Genomic DNA, 18,421 nt, shown 5'->3' on the forward strand with positions numbered 1-18,421 from the left:
ACACTTACCTTGTCATCTTCAACCTCCTCTTCCTCTATGTCTGTGCTCTCCTGCAAGGAAAAAAACCACAACTGGTTAATATAACATCCACTGCAATGACAAAATGCATATCAAATCCATACACACTTTTTGCGTTTTCCTACATAACGGCAATACTAGTGTTTTTAAAGTACATGATAGCCTCTTAAAAAATAATGCTTTTAAAGTTCAGGGACACTGTGGTAAGACCATGAACAATATGTATAATCTACATAAAACTTAACTATAAATAAAGCTATTAGGCGAGTGCCCTTTGAAGGCATCCAGCTTTAAAAATGCATTGCTGGGCTGTACTTTCTGTAAACAGTTTGTTCTTATTCTGACAAATGAGCCAACTGCTATGTTAAGGCTGAGAACACCATACTCGGTTTGTGCTAGGCTCATTGTTATAATGACTGCTCTTTTCCTCTGGGGCCATTACTGCAACATTAGACAGTAGGAAATGCATTAGTCTGAATATAATCAATCTCAAGAATAAGTTACAGGTTTCTGTGAGTTATTATTGTTTTCCCTGGGATTTGGGGATTTGGGTGGGGGCAGGTGAAGCACCCTCAGGCTCTGATGGCCACTAACAGGCACCTGGCTTTAGTTTGGGGGTGCCAAAACACCAGGTGCTGTGAATAGGATTTTTTGGATGGGTTTAGAAATCTTGAATGTTTACCAGGTAACTTTTAATCATATTGCTGCAATATTTTAAAGCCAACACATGTTGGTACACAGGGGGTTCACTAGCTCAGACAGCATGCTAGGTACTAGAACACCAGAGTCTGTTTACAGCCTGAATGCTTACCTTTCTGCTCAACCACCTTGCAAAGGTCAGGCATCTGTTAAGATGCCATTGTGCCAGTAGTAAGCATAATTGTCAATAGCATGTTCTTAAAAAAAAAAAAAAAAAAAGAGTAATTCTGAAGTATCCAGAGAGTACTCTACTATACTCCATAAAATCACTGAGCAGTTACCAAGCAATTTCTCCAGGACTGGTACTCCATTACCTCCCAGAATTCCATGAGTTTCAGTTAGTACTTTCTGTGACACTCCACTGATGTTGGAGAACTCACCTATTCACTGTTGGCAGCACACATGTTTCATGAAAGCAATTGGGTAAAAACACATGTAATAGAAACATGTGATGGGAGGAAAAACATTGGAGTTAGAAGTCCAGCTTGGGGCAAAGTCTTCAGCTTGGGACACTGTTCAAGGACTTTATACTATATGACCTTGGGCAAATCACTTTGCCCTTCTGGACCTTACTTTCATCAAGCATAAAATAAAAATAGTAATTCTTGTCTCCTTCATGGTGGTGCTATCAATATTAAAATAAGTAATAAATTTGAAAATGTTCTGTAAATTTAAAAGATTTTATACACACATTTATAAGCACATGCACTTAAGTGTTCTTATGTATGCATAAATATGTATATGCATATTAACATCCCATTCGTGAGCTTACCTAAGCACACTAAGCATACATATATATGTATGTATGTATATATATCTGCACATATGCACATATATATGCTATAAACATACAGATCATGTATATAGCTGAAAAACAAAATCTGACCATAAAAAGGTAAAACATTAGTTAACAGTATTTCTTCCTAAAGATGTTTTGTTGTGAAAATTTCCCACTATTCATATCTATGTGAAACTTAGTCCCTATACAATCCTGTACTTTAAAATTATTTAAAGTTGATTCTAGCATCTTTAGGTCTTTAAGGCATTAGTGATATATGCCCATGCCTACCGCATTAAACAATCAAATATCAAACAGAATAGAAGTTTGAATTTGTTTGAGGTTTTCACTCCCTGCCAAAAACTCATTTTCTCTACTTCCCTTTTACCCCAAAAGAAATCAGATCATCCCTTTAATATCCATTATTTCATATATATTTTTCACTTAAAAATAATCGCACTGTATAGAAAAATGGGTGAAGATGGTCAGCTCTTGAGTCTTGAAAAAACAATGTGGAGGTCTATTATCAAGTCTCAAAATTTTAGATTTCTGTTTTAAAAATTTGTTTCTTAAATCTGGAATGCCAAGATAATGCCATAAAGCAAGTCTAGGAATACAAGTTCCTGCTCACCTAGAGCAGGAAAAGATCCTCTGGGTGGGATAAATGAAAGATAGGATGCTGGGTCAGAGAAGAAGTATGATAAATAGATGTTAGAAGATGTCTTCTTGGTACTTCCTTCAGTACCATGGGAAGCTTTAGGTTTTCAGGACCTGGGAGCCCAAAAGTTGAGGTGCCCATGCCTGCCCACTCTCTGATCTCCCTGGGAGTTGGCAAGCCTCTGAAGGCTTCAGGCCAGAGGTGAACACTGCAAAGGCTGTCTGGAGGCTATGGTAGCCTCTCCGATGCTTTCTGTGCCCTGAAAGGGCTCAAGGAGATGCCAAAGGCTTTTTTGTGGTTGAGAATGCCATTCATAGGAACCTTACAGATAACCAGATGGGCACATATTAAAATATACTGCTGGAATGGTAAAGATGACCAAACACCAGAGGGCTCTACTCATGCTAAGAATGTAGGCCAGAACTCAGGAACATAACATAGAAGGACTCCAGGTTATACCCAATAAAAGACCCCCATTGTAACATAAATGTATGTGCAATGTTGCTCCTCCAGTCTCACACCTAGTTGAGCTGGGTCATGATGTGGTAGTAGTTTGTTGTTGTTATCCACCTGTTTCTCTAATCAATAGTCACAATTACTGGAATCTTTGCTCACCTGGCTGTCCTGGATGCTGCCAACCTTCCCTTTTGTGGGTGTGATGAAGTTGTAGATGAAGAGTAGCAACAATGCCAGGGGGATCATGTACAGTTCAAAATTCCAGACAGTGACTACAAATACCTGATGGAAAGACAAGACAAAAATGATTATTTGAAAAATCAGAATGGGAGTAATCTTAAAAGCCTTTGCCTTGACTTAAGGAAATTAAGCCCAGGACCTTCTATTTACAGTAGCTTTTAGGAACAATTATAGAATGAAGGAGATCTAGAAATGAATAGGCCAGTCACACTCTGAAATAGACAACACAGTAGCTTCATACCTGGAAATCCCATTATCCCATCAACTGTATTCAGTTTTTTGCTCCAAGATTAACCAGAATTTAGTCAGGTAGTATTATTAATCCAAAGTCTTAGAGTCAAGCCACAGACCAAATTTTGCCAACAGTAAGGTTTACTGGAACTGTGGAGAGTAATTACTTTTTAAATTGGCTGCCAGTGAGGAAACCTGGGTGGCTCAGTGGATGAACATCTGCCTTCAGCTCAGGGCGTGATCCTGGGGTCCTGGGATCGAGTCCTGGATCGGGCTCCCTGCTGCATGGAGCCTGCTTCTCCCTCTGCCTATGTCTCTGCCTCTTTCTCTTTGTGTCTCTCATGAATAAATAAATAAAAGCATAAATAAATAAATAGGCTGAAAATGTTTAAAAATCTAAATCTTAAAAAAAAAATCTAAATCTTAAAATTTTCAAATTTTTCATCACCAGGAAATGATGGGCTAGAACTTCCTACATTCAAGCAGGTCTGTGCTTTGCCTGCTGCTGAATTGCCATCGGCCTTTGGATTTGTGACCCTGTCCTAGAGAATGACAAGCCAGAGCTTGGGTTTGAAGCCCAGTATCTATGTGACAGTGGTCATGGGAGACATGAATGCAAAGAAGACACGGCTCTGCCTCCAAGCAACAAGCAAATTAGGACAAATAAGAAAACAACCCACAATAATTACAACATGAAGCACGAGTGAAATCATGGGAAAATTATTTCAAAACTTGAGCCTCACTTTCTTTTCTAAATCACAAGTGATCCAGAAGATGAAATAAGATAATTTGTGATTATCAGCTGTTGGCACGTAAGTGCTTGAAAAAGTCACTCTTACCTCAACTCAGAAGAGGCAAATTATTGCATCTTAAATACTGAAACTTCCTTTTCCTTGTTTACCTATTACTAAAAACATTTTATGCCTTGTTAAAGTTCTATTTTTGTAGATATTATATATTATTCCTGCTTATTTTTGCTATTTTAAATTTAATCATTTCTCCCATTATATATTTTAAGGAGATAATTAATAAAAGCTAATAATTTGTACATATTATTTTTAATTAGTAACTTTACTGATTTTTTTTACTGTTTCAAATAGCCTTTCATTTCACTCTTGGGGGGTTTCTAAGAATATAGTCACACAATCTATAAATAAAGAACTACAACTGTTTTTCCTTGTCTAATATCTATGATTTACTTTCTAACATGCATACTTAGTTTCATTACTACTAATTGAACAATTTTAAATAAAACTGTTGAGAAGGATATTGTCTAACTCCTGAATTGTACAAAAACACTTTTTTACAATTAAGCATGACATTAAGTGTTAGTTTGAGCTATATAAATTATTTCATGTTAAGAATGTGCAAATAAACCTTACAACACTAGGAAGTTTATATACAGCATTCATAATTCTTAATATTTAAAAAATATTTATGAACCTTTATGAAAATATTTGAAAAAGGAAAATCTTTTTAAATAAGAACACTAACATCAATTTTAACAAAATTTCATTCTTATTATTTTTAAAATCAGGAATGGAGGAGGGTGAATGATTAAGTGTTCTTTCACTATTTTCTGAAATGAGGGTTTTTTACTTCTCATTTTAGAACCTCAACATGGTATATTGTATTTATAATTTCCTAATACTGAAGTGAATTTGTATTTCTGGAAGAAACCTCCCCTCCCCTTCACTGGACTCTAATGGTCTTTTAATGTACTTTTGTACTTTATTTGCTAACTGATGATGTTTTGTATAGATATCCATGTCCTATTGTTTCCTTTTTATTTTTTTATTTTATTTTTTATTTTTTTATAAATTTATTTTTTATCGGTGTTGTTTCCTTTTTATATTAATTTCAGGTTCTGATATCAGGAGTATTTTGGTGCCATTATTTTGGTACCATTCCATTCTTTCCTTCTCTATTGCCAGGGTAATATTTTCATGTCATATCACTAAATATTCCAAGAATGAAAAAAATTATAGACTAATTTAACAAATGCCCATGCACCTGCATGCATTAAGAATTGTCGATGTGTTGTCAGTTTTCTTTCCAATGTATGTATTAGTCTTTTTTAAAAATAGAATCTTTCAGATCATTTGTTCCCATTGTCAACTTTTTTTTTTTTTTTTTTCCCATTGTCAACTTTCACCAACTACCTGCAACCTATTCCTCCCATTCCCAGAGGCCACCATGTCTGAAAATGGATGTGAATCCTTGCCATCTGAGGATATCTAAGGTTTATTTTAGAAAAAAAACATAAATAGCATCAAAATCTTCCCATCATTCTATTTTTTTTTATTCAATAATATGTTCCACAGATTTGTTGATGGTGTAAATTTAAATCAAGTATATTCACTTTAGGGACTCCTGGGTGGCTCAGTTGGTTAAGCATCTGCCTTAGGCTCAGGTCATGATTTCAGGGTTCTGGGATCTATCCTGGCAGCAGGCTCCCTGCTCAGCAGGGAGTCTGCTTCTCCTTCTTCCTCTGCCTCTCCTCCCTACCCATGCTCTTTCTCTCTCAAATAAATAATTAAATCTTTTTCAAAAAAGTTTATTCATTTTGAACACTCCATTCAAATGAATGTTCAGTAATTTACCCATTATACTTTTTTTAAAAGATTTTATTTATTCATGAGAAACACAGAGAGGACAGAGAGAGAGGCAGAGACACAGGCAGAGGGAGGAGCAGACTCCATTCAGGGACCCAGACGTGGGACTCGATCCTGGGTCTCGAGGATCATGCCCTGGGCTGAAGGTGGCACTAAAACGCTGATCCACCTGGGCTGCCCTCCATTATACCTTCTTATTGAAAACATAGGATGAAACAGTGGTTTTACTTTTTAATGTAGTCAAACATACTCATCTTCAACCTTAGAATTTGTGCTTTCAATGTTCAATGTTCTATTTAAGGAATCATATTCTACTCTGAGATGATAAAGTTATTTCATCAAGTTTTCTCCCCAAAAATAAATGTATGTGTATGTTCCCTTTTTTTTTTTTTTTTTTGGTCTCAAGTGTTCTTTTGGTTTACAGTTGGAAACAAGCACCCAATTTGAACTTTTCCCTTACAGACAGCCAACTTTTACAAATAGATTGTGGTACCAATACCTATTTTGTTCACGGTTTCCATCACTACTTCTGCTACATATCAAATTCCCACATGGGTATGTTTGTTGTTTATGAACACTCTAATCCTGTGCATTGAAAAATATTTTTACCAAGCCCACATCTTTAACTGTAGTTAAATAAACAGATGACATCTGAGTGAGCAAGTCTGTATTATTTCACCTTCAAAATTATCCTGGGTAGTTCTTTGCTTTTTACTCTTTCACATGTATTATAGAACCGATTTATAACATTCCATAAAATTCTTGGTAAAATTTTCAGTGGGATAGTCTTGAATGTATGTATTAATTTGGAGAGAACTGATATCTTGACACTGACTTTCAGAATCTTAAGGATTATTTATTTCCTCATATATTCAGGACCTTTATGTATCTCAAAATATTTTCTTCCTTTGATCACACTGATCTTGCATATGCTTATTATTATCTTTCTCTAAAATTTGAGTTTTGATACTATTATTAATGAGGATATTTTAAAGTTATATACTTCATTGGTGACTTCTGGGCACAGGAGCACTGATTTTTATATGTTGTTCACATTATTTCTGACCTCTTTTATAAGCTGTAGGGGATTTCAAATCTTATCCTTTTGGAGATCTGATGTGGAAAATCATATAAACTGCAAGTCATGACAATTTTTTTTGCCTTCAAATCTTGGTGTTACTTATGTTCTTTTAGTGCTAAATCTCTATACTCTTTTTTATAAGCATAAAATTTTAAAAATGCTTTTTGAATCAATGCATAATATTATGTTGTTGATTTCCTCCAGGATGTTAAGCTGATGTGCTTTACCAGCTTTATTGTTTTATATAAATTTATATTTTCCTATACTTTTCTTTTTAAAAGTTTCTTTGATGTCATGCTTTGCTTTAATCTGAATAGAGAAAAGCAGAGAAAATAGTAGTGATTTCTCCACTAGATAAAGCTAGAGATTTTCCTAATTGTTACCTATTTCTCTCTCCTTTTTTTCTTTTTAAGATTTTATTTATTTGACAGAGAGAGATAGGGAAAGAGCACAAGCAGAGAGAGCAGGTGACAGAGAAACAGGCTCCCTGCATGGAGCCTGATGTGAGGCTCACTCTCAGGACCCTGGAATCATGACCTGAGCTGAAGACAGATGCTTAATCAACTGAGACACCCAGGTGCCCACGCTCTTACCTTATTCTTAAAGTTCTTTTAGGATTAGGAGTTTTAACTATATTCTAAATGGTTACTATTTCTGAATGTCTATCTAGTAGATAAGTAAAATTTTATTGTTTTTTTTTAATTTTGCTAAATATAACTTCAAGTGAAAAAAAAGTCTGATAGGAAACTATTGGGAAAAAATTAGGAAACCATATTTTTTATTTTCTTCATCATAAAGCTATTTATAAAATATATCTAACAAGATTAGTTGTTCATCAATTAATATTAGAAGGCTGTTGTGCTAGATAAACACCTCATTTACCATAACACTCATCTCTACCAAGTAATTAGCACCAGAAAGTGCTTTATAACAAAAATTGAGCCACATTTAAATATCACATTCAAAGGACTCAAAACTTCCAGAGTGAGACACTAGTGCCTTTAGAAATATTTTTAAGGGGTACTTGGCTGGCTCAGGGGGTAAAGCATGGGACTTTTTATCTCAGAGTTGGAGTTCAAGCCCCATGTTAGTTGTGGAGCTCACTTTAAAACAAAAATTAAAAAACAATGCATGATTGTTTGAAGAATTAATTTTATAATAAATACCTTTGTATAAAATAATAATGATATTAGTAATATCAGTACCCTGAAAACAGTTTTTTTTTTTTTTTTTTTTAAAGACCAATGATAATTGGTAGACCCTGATAGTTGGTAGGTAGGCCTGAGATTCTGATCCAAGGTCATTAAACTTTGCAAGAGAGTTCAAATCTTAGAAGAAGAAATCAGGTCTGCATGGTGTCACTGTAATGTTCTTGCATATTTTTCTCAAGAGCAGCTACAGTCACAATGGTATTACCAGTTGGTTAAGCCCAGAAGAAAAATTCGCCATCTTTCTGAATGGATGAAACAGAGAAGTTGGGGATAATCAGGGCCAGGAGACGGTATAGAGGTACACTGGAAGGAGAGAGCAAGCAAAGGAAAAGCCCAAATTCTGTATGTGAATTCTGCTGCAGTCTCTGCCATAGATGTGGAGCTGACTCCAAGTAGTCTTATCTGGGATCAGAGCTGACACCCACAGGAGGTAAGACAGAATTTGCAGGTTGAGTTCAATGAAGTTAAATGTTCCCTTTTTACTTTTATTAAAGATTTTATTTATTTATTTGACAGAGAGAGAGAAACAGAGACAGAGAAAGCACAATCAGGGGGAGTGGCAGAGGGAGAGGGAGAAGCAGGCTCCCCCCTGAGCAGGGAGCCCAATAGAGGACCTGATCCCAAGACCCTGAAATCATGACCTGAGCCAAAGGCAGACACTTAACTGACTGAGCCATCCAGGCGCCCTGAAGTTAAATGTCTTCTTAAAAAAGAAAATCAACCTTATTTGAAAGAACATAGGAGAATCTAGGGTCTCCACTGCATAACATTACTAATATATGAGATTAAATTAAAAATCACTTTAAATACAAGAAGTCTGGAAAACGTAGTCCATTTTCAAGGAAGAGGCAATCACAGATGCCAACTTCAAGGTGAATTATGTATTTTTTTTTCTTCCAAGTTTTTATTTGAATTCCAGTTAGTTGACATACAGTATAACATTAGTTTCAGGTGTTGGACTTAGTGATTCAACACTTCCATACAATATCTGGTGCTCATCACAAGAAGTGCCCTCCTTTCATCCACCACCCCTGCTCACTTCCCTTCTGGTGACCATCAGTTCATTCTCTCAAGTTAAAGGTCTTCTTCCTGGTTTTCCTCTTTCCTCCTTCCCTATATTATTTCTTAAATTCTGAATATGAATGAAATCACATGGTATTTGTCTTTCTCTGACTTAGTATAATACTCTCTTAGTATAATACTCTTTAGCTCCATCCACATTATTGCAAATGACAAGATTTCATTTTTTTTTAAGTTTTTATTTATTTATTCATGAGAGACACAGAGAGAAAGAGAGGCAGCGACACAGGCAGAGGGATAAGCAGGCTCCATGCAGGGAGCCCGACGTGGGACTCAATCCCAGGACTCCAGGATCATGCCCTGGGCTGAAGGTGGTGCTAAACTGCTGAGCCACCTGGGCTGCCCAATTTCATTCTTTTTGATGGCTGAGTAATATTCCATTGTGTGTGTGAGTATGTTTGTATACAACTCACATTTTCCTTATTCATTCCTTGTTTTATAGACATTTGGGCTTCTTCCAAAATTTGGCTATTGTTGAAGGATGAATTATATGATGAAATTACAAGAACTTTAAACCACCTATTAAAAGTATGCTCAATGAGGTGAAGGAAAATAAACACATACAACGAATGATAATTAGTAAATATAAGATGAAAATATAAAAAAATAATGTAAGTGAAAAACTGCCTATCTAAAAAATACAATATCTAAAATTTTCCAAAAATTTAGTGGATATGCTCAGTAGCAGAATTAAGAAGAAAAAGTCAGTGAACACAAAGATATATCAAAAGAAATCTTATCTGGGGCACCTGAGTGGTTCAGTCAGTTAAGCATCCAACTTTTATTTTGACCTTGGGTCATGATCTCAGAGTCCTGGGTTCGAGCCCCAAGTCAGGCTCTGAACTCAATGTGGGGTCTGCTTGTCTGTCTTCTTCTGCTCCTCTCCCAGACTCCTGCCTCTCTCACATAGATAAATAAATAAAATCTTAAAAGAAAACCAATGAAATCTTATCTGAAAGAGAAAAATGTTCGGAAAAAGTGAATGGAGTATCTGTGGTCCGTGAGATAATTTCAGAAGTTCTAACATAGGTCTTTAGAATCATAGAGAAAGAATGAAGTTAAAAATTATGTGAAGAACTAATAGCTAAACACTTTTTTGGAGAAACCCAAACTGAATACATTTAAGCAACCTGGCTTAGGCATCTACGTTGTAACCACACTTGTGAATAACAAAGATAACCAAAGAATTTGGAAATAAATTAATAAAATGATACCTTATGTTTCTGAGCATAACTATTTGAATGGACATGGATTTCACGTTAGAAACCATGGAGGCAAGGAGACATTGCAACAATTTTAAGGTGCTAAAGTGAAAAACAAAAACAGAAACAAAAACTGTCAACCTAGAATTCTATACCCAATGAAAATATCCCTCATGAATGAAGGTGAAGTAAAGATTTAGATAAGAGAAAATTTAAAGAATTTGTCATCAGTATAACTTCATATCAATAAATGCTAAATGACTTATTCAGAATGAAGGGAAAAGATACTAGATGGAAACTCAAACTTTAGAAAGAAACAGTAAACAAGAAATGGTGGATACACAGGACAATATTAAAGATTATTTTCAAATTTTATTTTCTTTATAATCCATATGATTGTTTAAAGCTATGCTTATAGCATCGTTCTGGTGGGCTATATAATGTACTTACATGTAATATATATGAAAACTAAAATATAAAAGAGGTAACGAGTAGATAAATGGACTTAGATGGACTGCAATGTTTCTATACTTTAGAGGGGTTGATTCAATAATAATATTTACTATCAAAAGTTAAGGGAGATAATACATTCACACATGCACCTTCATCCCTAGAGCCATCCACTGAAGGAATATTGCAGTGAGGAATAAAGAAAGATGCATGAGTTAAAATGGAATGCTAAAAGGTGCAAGAAGAGAAACAGGAATAAGGAACGTAGTAGACAAATGGAAAATAATAAAATGGTTATCTAAAGCCAATGATATCAATAGTTATATTAAATCTTAATGGAATAAATATCATAAGCATAAAAAGTAGAGATGAGAATAATAAATGCATGATTTCCTTCTAAAATCAGGGAAAAGGTAAGGATGTCTAGTCTTGCCAACTGTTTTCAGCATTAGACTAAATATTCTAACCACTTCAATAAGGTAAGAGAAATGAAATAAGCACAAGTATCAAAAAGGAGAAAAGCAAAACTATCTCTTTGTATAGATGACATGATCTTTTTACATACAAAATTCTAAAGAATCTACAAAGCAAATCCTAGAAATTAGCAAAGTCACAGAATATAAAGTTATTTTTTAAAGTAAATTCAATTTTTCTATACTAGTAGCAAAAAAAAAAAAAAAACCCTCCTGGATTATGACTTTTTAAAATTTTCATTTATAGTAGCATCAGAACCTATAAAATATATAGGCATATAATTTACAAAACATGAGCAAGATCTCTTCACCAGAAATTATAAAAGATTGCATTATAAAATATCAAAATAAGTGGATAGATATGCCACTAGTTCATGGTTGGAAGACTTAACATTGTTAAGATGGCAGTTGTCTACAAACTGATCTACAGATGCAAGCAATCCCATTTTTTTTGGAAATTGACAAGCTGATTTTAAATATTATCTGGAAGTACAAGTGACAGAATCATTAAAGCAATTTTAACAAATAAAGCTTGCACTGCCTAATTTCACAACTTACTATAAATATATAGTAATGAAGACAGTGTGGTGCTGGCAAAAAGATAGGCATAGAGATCAATGGAACAGAAAACAGGTCCAGAAATAGATCTACATATATTCAGTTAATTAAGAAAGTTGCCAAGGTAACTCTATCAGAGAAATGAGTCTTTTCAACAAATGGCACTGGAACAATTGGATACATGTGTGAGAAAAAAGAATATAACTAATCCTTACAACTTATCATATATAAGGAATAACTCTAAGTAGATTATAATACTTAAATATAAATGCTCAAACTTTAAAACTTCTAAGAAAACATATGAGGAAAAACCTTTGCTATCTTATGTGACATTTCTTAAGATACAAAAAGTACAAAGAATAATGTAAATAAAAGAAAAAATGGAGTTTATTGGCAGTAATCTTCATTTGCTCTTTGAAAGACACAGCTACAAAATGGAAAAACAAGCCACAAAAAAGGGGAACAATATTACGTGTACAAATACTGAAATATAACTTGTATCCTAATATACAAAAAAATTCTTACAACTTAACAAGAAGATAATCCAATAAAAACGAGAAAAGATTTGGCCAGGCCCCTCACACATACAGAAATGTATATGAATACCTCAAAGCATATAGAAAGATAGGCAACATGATTATCCATCAAGTAAATGCAAATAAGGACCCCTGGGAGTAGCAATGCACAATTATTAGAAAGGCTACAATTGAAAACACTGACAAGAGAGAAAATATTGGCAGAATGTGGATCAACTAGATCTTCCAAAGACTTCAGACAGAAATACAAAATGATATAACTGATTCAGAAAACCATTTGGAAGTTTCTCAAAACCTTGAGCATACTCCTACTATAATCCACAGCCTTTCTACTCTGAAATGTGGAAATTTAACATATAACTTTTAATGCATGTCCCACAAAGACTTGTTCACAAATGTTCAGAGCATAGCAGCTTAATCCCAAATAACAGCAACACTGGCATCAGCCCAAATACCCAGCAATAAATGAATGTAATATACTCATTCAATGGAACACTGCTTAGAATTAAAACATCTACAAAATGTCAGAATGAGTACATGAAGCTCTATTTCTTTGATACCAAAAAAAAAAAGCTTCTTACTCCATCATGTCAGCTTCCTTCTTACACTCCATAATGCAGATGCAAAGGTGACCCAGGCTATATCTTCTCCCAAAACGTAACTTTAAGAAATTGCCTTAAATCTTCAGCTGCAAATATTTCTTAATTTTTTCCCTCAAAATTTGTCAAAATTTTTATAAAAACAGATGCAAAAATATATTCATGTCAAATATCAGATGAGGAAAAAGTGATTCATAAAAAGACTCTTTGTTTTTCTAGGGAAAATGCTAAAGATAGAAATTTGTTAGAAAGAGTTCATGATTCCAAGGGAGCCTGTGATTGAAGAACTTAGCCAGTACTTCATAGACACTTGTACAAATCCTCTAGATATTGTTTAGTTAGCTATGACAGGAGAAGAATGTTATCGTACATCACACAAAGTTTTAAAGAACAAATTGTGTTTTCTGCAGGTTCCATTATGAAGTGATCTGTAAATAATTAAGTAATCGACCAATACAATGGCCATTAAATTATCCTCTATACATCGAAGAAGATGCCTCACTTTCAAATATTCTTTTTAAGATTTTATTTATTTATTCATGAGATACACAGGCAGAGGGAGAGGCAGGCTCCCTGGGGGGAATCCAATGTGGGACTTGATCCCAGAATTCCCTGGGATCACAACCTGAGCCAAAGGCAGATAGATGCTCAACCACTGAGCCACTCAAGTGTCCTTTTTTTTTTTTTAAATTAAAGTTTCTTTTTTTTTTTATAGATGTTATTTATTTATTATGAGACACACACAGAGAAAGGCAGAGACAAAGACAGAGGAAGAAGCAGGCTTCCTGTGGGGAACCTAATGTAGGACTCGACCCCAGGACTCTGGGACCATGACCTGAGCCAAAGGCTCAACCACTGAGCCACCCAGGTGCCCCCTCACTTCCAACTATTTACCTTGGGATACCAAATACGATGACACTGCTCTTTTTCCAAATACTCTGGGATATTATCATTTAAAATAATATTAGGATGCTATCCTGTCCCTGGAGAGTAGATTTAAGACTAGGAAATAGCCAGATTTCATGAAGCCAAGTCTCTGAATAACTCCTAAAAATGCTATATTTGTTAAGACAAAAAAAAAAAAAACACACGCAAAGTATGATTACCAAGATTAGTGTTTGACTTTTGTGAACTACACATTGCCCATGAATGTAATGTTAAAAGAAATTGAAAAAAAAATAAATAAATAAAAGGACACCTGGCTCAGTGGTTGAGCATCTGCATTTGGCTCAGGCTGTGATCCCGGGTTCCTGGGATTGAGTCCCACTTCGGGCTCCCTGCATGGAGCCTGCTTCTCCCTCTGCCTGTGTCTCTGCCTCTCTGTGTCTCTCATGAATAAATACATAAAATATTAAGAAAAACAGAAATTAAAAAATGGAATCAAGATCCTCATTTCAATATATTTATTTTGGTAGGGTTGCTCATACAAAATGGTGGATTCTTTTTTTTTAATGTTTGTTCTCATAAATCCCTAGATCCACCACTGAGATTAGGGTCAGGTTAATATGATTAATGTTTAGAGAGTTTCACCTTGACCCAGTGTTGGTCAGATTAACTAGATAATCTTAAATTGCTATTCTGTGTAGTAGAACAACACAGGATGACTTAAGATGGCATAAATACATTAAACATGTAATTTAAAAATGTTCATTTCTGATAGAAAATTACCGGAAAACTTTTATATCAGGTTTCAGCAATGAACACTCTACTTTCTAAGTTACTCATTCCTACATCCCAAACTAAACACTGAGTTTTTATTTTTATTTTTATTTTTTAAAGATTTTATTTATTTATTCATGAGAATACACAGAGAGGCAAGAGAGAGAGGCAGAGACACAGGCAGAGGGAGAAGCAGGCTCCATGCAGGGAGCCTGATGTGGGACTCGATCCTGGGTCCCCCAGATCACTCACTGGGCCGAAGGCGGTGCTAAACCACTGAGCCACCTGGGCTGCCCAACACTGAGTTTTTAAAGGAGAATAAAGAGGTCAAGATTTATGTCATAAATACAGTTAAGGATTAAATTCAGAGTAAAAATGAACAGGTATCTTAGAAGGAAAACAGATGAAAACCAACCCAACATTCACCTTCCTTGCTACCAGTACAAACTCCAACATTATCAGACCACTGAGCTAAAATCATACTGACAAGCAACATCTAAAGAAGCACGAAGGAAGAGCTAGTTGATTTATTTTGGTTAAGGCACTATTGCTTCAAGTCTCAGTAACTTTGATTGAATATTTAAAGGAGTTTGAAGGTGTTTCATCTGCAAAATGATGAAGAGGAGACTAATTTTCAGTGAAAACCACTGGAATGGTCTTTGCCTATGACCAACAAAAAAACACACACGTGCACACGTGCGCGTGCGCACACACACACTTCTTTCTCAATATGGCAAAAATCAGTTCATTCGTTAAAATTACAATTAAAATATTTTAAAAGTGTCTCCTGAAATTATCATCCAGTTTTTATGAATAACCATCCTGTCAGCACAAGGCATAATTTGAGAAGAGATTCTCATACACATGATTATTTTAGAATTAAGGCACTGGGTAAAGACGAAACAAAGCTATGCTACTTCTATTCGAAAGAACTCCAAGGTTAAACAAAGAGAAAGTAATAGAAGAATCTGTTTTTAATTTGACCAAGTACACATTCATTGTTCTAACAAATCAGTAAGCAACTTCTTGTCAAGAAAGTGTAACTGCTTTTATTGCTGTGAAAAGAGAAAAAAAGTATGTAGCATTATAATAAAGCAAAATCAGAGTATACAGCAAGAAACACCTCCAGGTCTTCTCATGTTCATTCATCTGATTAAAATTCTCTATTTCTTCCTAGCCTACATTATGACAGTTAGACATGATAGTTTTAATATTTAAGACCTTCCTTGAACTGACTCATACTTCACTAGAATTCATAAGCTACAAATTCTTTCTAAATGTTTCACTACACATTCTAGATTCCCAATCAAGATACACTATTTACAGACCCCAAATAAGACATGGTGTTCAGGATTTTGCTTCTGAAAAAACATACCCTTCCTCTCATTTATAAAGCTACTCCTTGACCACTTCCTCACCTTGGAAGTGTTTACTCTTTAACTCATCCCAGAGCACTACATACTAACCTTAACTTACTATCATTGCTTTACTTATGTGTAAACTCATTGTTCATTTTCCCTTCATTAAACATTTGTTGAACACTTGCTATGAATTATGTTGATTTCTAAGTTTTTTTCTGATTCAAAGTAGTCAATTTATTAAATGACTAGATTACAAAAATAATCATGGTAGATACCTTTGTTCGTCCTTTTAATAAGCTTATTGATCTGGTCTTCCCTGTTGCCAACATCTCCACCTTCTATAAAGTGGGTGATCTTTTTTTCATTCCCTCTCATGGAGAAGAAAATTTGAAGGGCCATAAGAAGTTATTTGCTTCTTTGAAACATTTTCCAACAGTATAGATCTCATGAGTCAGATCCTCCATGCAAATCATGCCATATTTACCAAGAGATTGAGGAATCTATATGTTACCTACCAGAGCAACTCACTTGTTGATTTTGCTATAACCAGGCCTGTAGATTAATTCATTCACCAACTTCAGATTTGGATACCCCCATGCCATATATGGTTCCACAATCCTTGCACCTTTGGGCTCACACCACCAATACCTCTGATCCTGATGAAAAATACCAATTTGGGTTCTGCAGGTACATACAAGTTGCCAGCTTTTCTTGCCATCCTAGCAATATGATCTCAATTCTGTACATCTGCCTATATCCCTTGTGGTAATGCTTAGCTTTCTCATACATAGGCTTCCTCCTTACCCTTCAAAACATCTTTTGGGCAAATTTCTTACTCAGATACTTGATCTTCAACTCTGTGAAATTCTTGTATTTCCCCTTAAGAGTTTCTGGAATAGCAGGAACCTTCCTTTACTTCTCTTCTTTACCCTCTGTGGTTCCAAGAGCTGAACCATGTCAATTTAAACACAAGAGTGAACAAAATTAGCAAACCAACCACCACCCCTAACAACATCAACAATAACAAAATAGCCTTAATAGAACCTACATGGTATCTGGGGATTAGGAATGAGGTAAATAAAGCAAATACACAAACTATACATTATATATCAGATGATTAAAAACTGGCATGTGAAAACAAACAAAACCACAACAAATGGGGATGAAAAGAAGGAATATGAGGCAACGGGGGGCAGAGGGTGGCAATTATAAGTGGGGATTGCCAGGAAAGACCTTGTGGAAAGGGCAACATATGAGCAAAGTCCTTGGAGGAAGTATGGAAATCCAAGTCTGTCATGCTTCTGGTCAAAAGGAATAGTAGAATAAAAAGTCCAAAAGTGGGAGTACACCTGGTATGTGCCAGGAATAGCAAGGACCCTTCACCCTTGCTATTCCTTCACCCTTCACTCTGGCTGAAGCAGAGTGAGTAAGACATTTAGAAAGAGAATCAGTGGCATTTCTATACACTAACAATGAGACTGAAGAAAGAGAAATTAAGGAGTCAATCCCATTTACAATTGCACCCAAAAGCATAAGATACCTAGGAATAAGCCTAACCAAAGATGTAAAGGATCTATACCCTCAAAACTATAGAACACTTCTGAAAGAAATTGAGGAAGACACAAAGAGATGGAAAAATATTCCATGCTCATGGATTGGCAGAATTAATATTGTGAAAATGTCAATGTTACCCAGGGCAATATACACGTTTAATGCAATCCCTATCAAAATACCATGGACTTTCTTCAGAGAGTTAGAACAAATTATTTTAAGATTTGTGTGGAATCAGAAAAGACCCCGAATAGCCAGGGGAATTTTAAAAAAGAAAACCATATCTGGGGGCATCACAATGCCAGATTTTAGGTTGTACTACAAAGCTGTGGTCATCAAGACAGTGTGGTACTGGCACAAAAAAAGACACATAGATCAGTGGAACAGAATAGAGAACCCAAAAGTGGACCCAGAACTTTATGGTCAACTAATATTCGATAAAGGAGGAAAGACTATCCATTGGAAGAAAGACAGTCTCTTCAATAAATGGTGCTGGGAAAATTGGACATCCACATGCAGAAGAATGAAACTAGACCACTCTCTTTCACCATACACAAAGATAAACTCAAAATGGATGAAAGATCTATATGTGAGACAAGATTCCATCAAAATCCTAGAGAAGAACACAGGCAACACCCTTTTTGAACTCGGCCATAGTAACTTCTTGCAAGATACATCCACGAAGGCAAAAGAAACAAAAGCAAAAATGAACTATTGGGACTTCATCAAGATAAGAAGCTTTTGCACAGCAAAGGATACAGTCAACAAAACTCAAAGACAACCTACAGAATGGGAGAAGATAGTTGCAAATGACATATCAGATAAAGGGCTAGTTTCCAAGATCTATAAAGAACTTATTAAACTCAACACCACAGAAACAAACAATCCAATCATGAAATGGGCAAAAGACATGAACAGAAATCTCACAGAGGAAGACATAGACATGGCCAACATGCATATGAGAA

At 35.2% G+C, this 18,421-nt stretch overlaps 1 protein-coding gene across 11 annotated transcripts in view; it reads right to left on the bottom strand.

The window, feature by feature from the left end:
• The window catches only part of MCTP2 (multiple C2 and transmembrane domain containing 2), a 245,082-nt gene that overhangs the window by 34,473 nt on the left and 192,188 nt on the right, over positions 1 to 18,421 (bottom strand). For all 11 annotated transcript variants that reach the window (XM_038532734.1, XM_038532731.1, XM_038532739.1 and 8 more), the window contains 2 exons: positions 2,769 to 2,891; positions 9 to 50 (listed from right to left, as the gene is read on the bottom strand). In XM_038532734.1, the coding sequence (XP_038388662.1) occupies positions 9 to 50; positions 2,769 to 2,891 (165 nt within the window). The remainder of the gene's footprint in view (positions 1 to 8; positions 51 to 2,768; positions 2,892 to 18,421) is intronic.

This window comes from Canis lupus, chromosome 3, assembly GCF_011100685.1.
Source record: "Canis lupus familiaris isolate Mischka breed German Shepherd chromosome 3, alternate assembly UU_Cfam_GSD_1.0, whole genome shotgun sequence".
Classification (NCBI taxonomy): Eukaryota; Metazoa; Chordata; class Mammalia; order Carnivora; family Canidae; genus Canis; species Canis lupus.